The sequence below is a fragment of the Limulus polyphemus genome, unplaced genomic scaffold (genome assembly GCF_000517525.1).
Source record: "Limulus polyphemus unplaced genomic scaffold, Limulus_polyphemus-2.1.2 Scaffold1304, whole genome shotgun sequence".
Classification (NCBI taxonomy): domain Eukaryota; kingdom Metazoa; phylum Arthropoda; class Merostomata; order Xiphosura; family Limulidae; genus Limulus; species Limulus polyphemus.
In genome coordinates this window covers 181,781-184,881 of record NW_013666914.1, presented here as the reverse complement: position 1 = coordinate 184,881, position 3,101 = coordinate 181,781, and the positions used below count along the sequence as shown (strand labels likewise).

The 3,101-nt window shown below is 34.9% G+C and overlaps 1 protein-coding gene across 6 annotated transcripts in view; it reads left to right on the top strand.

The window, feature by feature from the left end:
• The window catches only part of LOC106463024 (coiled-coil domain-containing protein CG32809-like), a 117,566-nt gene that overhangs the window by 104,156 nt on the left and 10,309 nt on the right, over positions 1-3,101 (top strand). For 5 of the 6 annotated variants that reach the window (XM_022390432.1, XM_022390433.1, XM_022390431.1 and 2 more), the window contains one exon: positions 441-537. In XM_022390432.1, coding sequence (XP_022246140.1) covers positions 441-537 — 97 coding nt within the window. Of the gene's footprint in view, positions 1-440; positions 572-3,101 lie in introns of all 6 variants that reach the window. The other variant, XM_022390436.1, reaches the window with a different exon arrangement.

The following is a 3,101-nucleotide window of genomic DNA, read 5'->3' as shown; positions in this document are numbered from 1 at the left end:
TAGGGACGGCTAGTGCAGATAATGTTCGAGTAGCTTTGCGCGAAATTCAAAGCAACCAAAAAAAAAGCGCAAAGCTACACAATAGGCTATCTATCCACTAAGGGCAATCGAACAATGAAAATTAGTTTTGTAAGTCCGTAAACTCACCGGTAACCCACTGGGAATCATAAGAGTTCATGGAAATAGATTCCATTATTTCAAATTCCCATACTGACTTTACAGTAGCCTTGTACAGTTTCTGAACAATGTTTTAACTGTCAAATGATATTCTGTAAACTTATATTTATAGCTAAATTAAAGAAAAAATTGTACTTCGAAATTTAAAACATAATAAGTTTTCAATTCATGTAGTTTCCGCGTGGCCACTGTTTGGTGTTTATAATTGTAGCTTAGTGGTAGCTACAGTTGTCTTGCCATTGAATTTTTCATGTTTGTTCTAGATTAGCCTCCGTACAGGAACAGAGAAGCACATCAATGCCTGAGAAATCGCTTTCCGCCGATGACTGTCACACTAATGAGGACGTTCATACTGCTAAAGTAAGGACCATTGTGTAACCGGTCTGTACTCAGAGTGAGTTAACCCTTCCTGTGTTTCTAAACCCTTCACCCACTTCCCTGAAGTTTCAACTATAAGTATGACTGTGTCACTTGATCCTACTCCCTGTTGGTCCTTCACATTCCTGAAGTTTCAACTATAAGTATGACTGTGTCACCTGATTCTACTCCCTGTTGGTCCTTCACTTCTCTGAAGTTTCAACTATAAGTATGACTGTGTCACTTGATACTACTCCCTGTTGGTCCTTCACTTCCCTGAAGTTTCAACTATAAGTATGACTGTGTCACTTCATCCTGCTCCTTGTTGTTCCTGCTGGCTTGGTACTGTTGCGAAGCTACTACAAGCAAGAGATTTAAATCAGACAAGTTTCTTAGGCTCTATTTTTTTCACTACATTATTTTGGGATTGACAGATAGCGTACAGGTTTGTTTGAAATAATACTTGGGTGGGTTATAAAAGTGGCTATCAGTCTCACTATTTGGTTAAGTTAGGCGACGGGTAGTTGTTAACTATTTGTCCTCCCTCTGGTCAACACTTCAAAATTAGGGATGACTACAACTGAACTTTGGGGGCTCTGACGTGGTCGTTTATCTCATGTGACAAATTCGGTGTTGCTTAGGTTGAAAATACTAAATTCTACATTTAAAGAGTAGTTTACCCCAGTAACTACTCACTAACCCTCTGAATTATCCACAAGAGAGCCGAGTGTGGCCTAATGATTATTGTGCTTGGACTATAGATTTGTGGGTTCAACGTTTGCGTCCCGTTACCGCAAAGAGTAAAGAAGAAGAACAAATCGTGCTTGGCACTTGAGTATTCCATCAGACAAGAGTAGCCCAAAAGTTGGCGGTGGACTCTATTTACTAGCTGCCTTTCCTTCAGTCTATCAGTTTAAAATTGTAGAGACGGCTAGCGCAGATATCCCTTGAGTAGCCTTACGAATATCCACAAAAACAAACAAACAATATCCACAAAAACATATTATTTTCTCAAATTCACTTAATATCTCTATCACTAAGATTTTTCCGACTTTTTTCGCTTAAATAGTCGATTTTTTTTTCTAGACGTTAATGTAAAATATCAATATTTTACTGTAGGTCAAGCACTAAACTTGGTACTTAATCAGTTGATCATAATTTTACAAAGATGTCGCATACGGAGAATATTCAATAAATATTTTGAAACATTTTGAAATAATATCTTGTTTGTTTGTTCTTTTTTTCCTACTTTGTATTTTGTTTTTTTATGTCTTTAATCCAGTTTGTATGTGACTCGAAGTAATATCTTGTTTGTTTGTTGTTTTATTTCCTACTTTGTATTTTGTTTTTATGTCTTTAATCCAGCTTGTATGTGACTTGAAGTAATATCTTGTTTGTTTGTTGTTGTTTTCCTACTTTGTATTTTGTTTTTTATGTGTTTAATTCAGTTTGTATGTGACTTGAAGTAATATCTTGTTTGTTTGTTGTTTTTTGTCTTACTTTGTATTTTGTTTTTATGTCTTTAATCCAGCTTGTATGTGACTTGAAGTATTTTTGATGGTTAATCTCAATGTCTTTGCTTTTTTAATTTTTTCTCTCATTTTTATGAAATATTTTATTTCTTGCTTAAGGTTGATTAATTAATCTAATGATTCGGTGAAGACTTTTAAATTGGATTTGAGTTAAACTTAAAAGTTAGATTTGTTATACTTGTTTTTGCATTATTTAATTCATAGATAATCTATAAATGTTTACACTTTCTTCCTGGACTGTTTAAGATGGTTTTATATGTGTTTTATAAGCATTTTGTATGTAATGTTGGAAAGAGGGCATTAATAGATATGGAAAGAGAAAGTTATAGAACGTAAAAGAAAAACAGTCGCTATTTTTTCTTATTTAAACGCCAGAAACTGGGTTTCGATACCCGTGGTGGGCAGAGCACAGATAGCCCATTGCGTAGCTTTGTGCTTGATTCCAAACAAACAAGCCTTATTCAAACATTGTGTCACGATAAAAAGAGTTCAACTTTTCAAAAAAATGTTTAACTCGTAAAAATGTAGATGTCTCTTTTGAAAGTAGTACTGACTTTTCAGAATCGCTATATTCCATACACACTTCCGTATTTTAGCAAGAATTAATTACAAGGAAGGAAAATACAAGTATTGAATGGCGTTTCAGTGATTTTTCCCACAAATAACTTGAGGTTTATGAACTAACAAGTTATTTTACTATGTGCCTCCAGTGGCTCAGCGATAGTAAGCTGTAGAGTTTACACGCAAAAATTCGCGTGGTAGACACAGCGCAGATAAACCATTGTGTAGCTTTGCGTCAAACACAGACAAATGTTATTATTTAAACATAGTCGTATTAGAGATTTTACACCAGCGAAATCTAAACGTAAAAATAAAAATTGTTTTTGCACACACGTGATAGTTTTTCTTTTTTTTTCAGTTTTAACCGGCCACCGTGTAAAAGATCCCTTTTGACTAAGCTCCCACTTCAGAAACAAAATGTCATCTGGTGGGACAGCGGCAAGTTTACGGAATTACAAAGCTAAAATCTGAGGT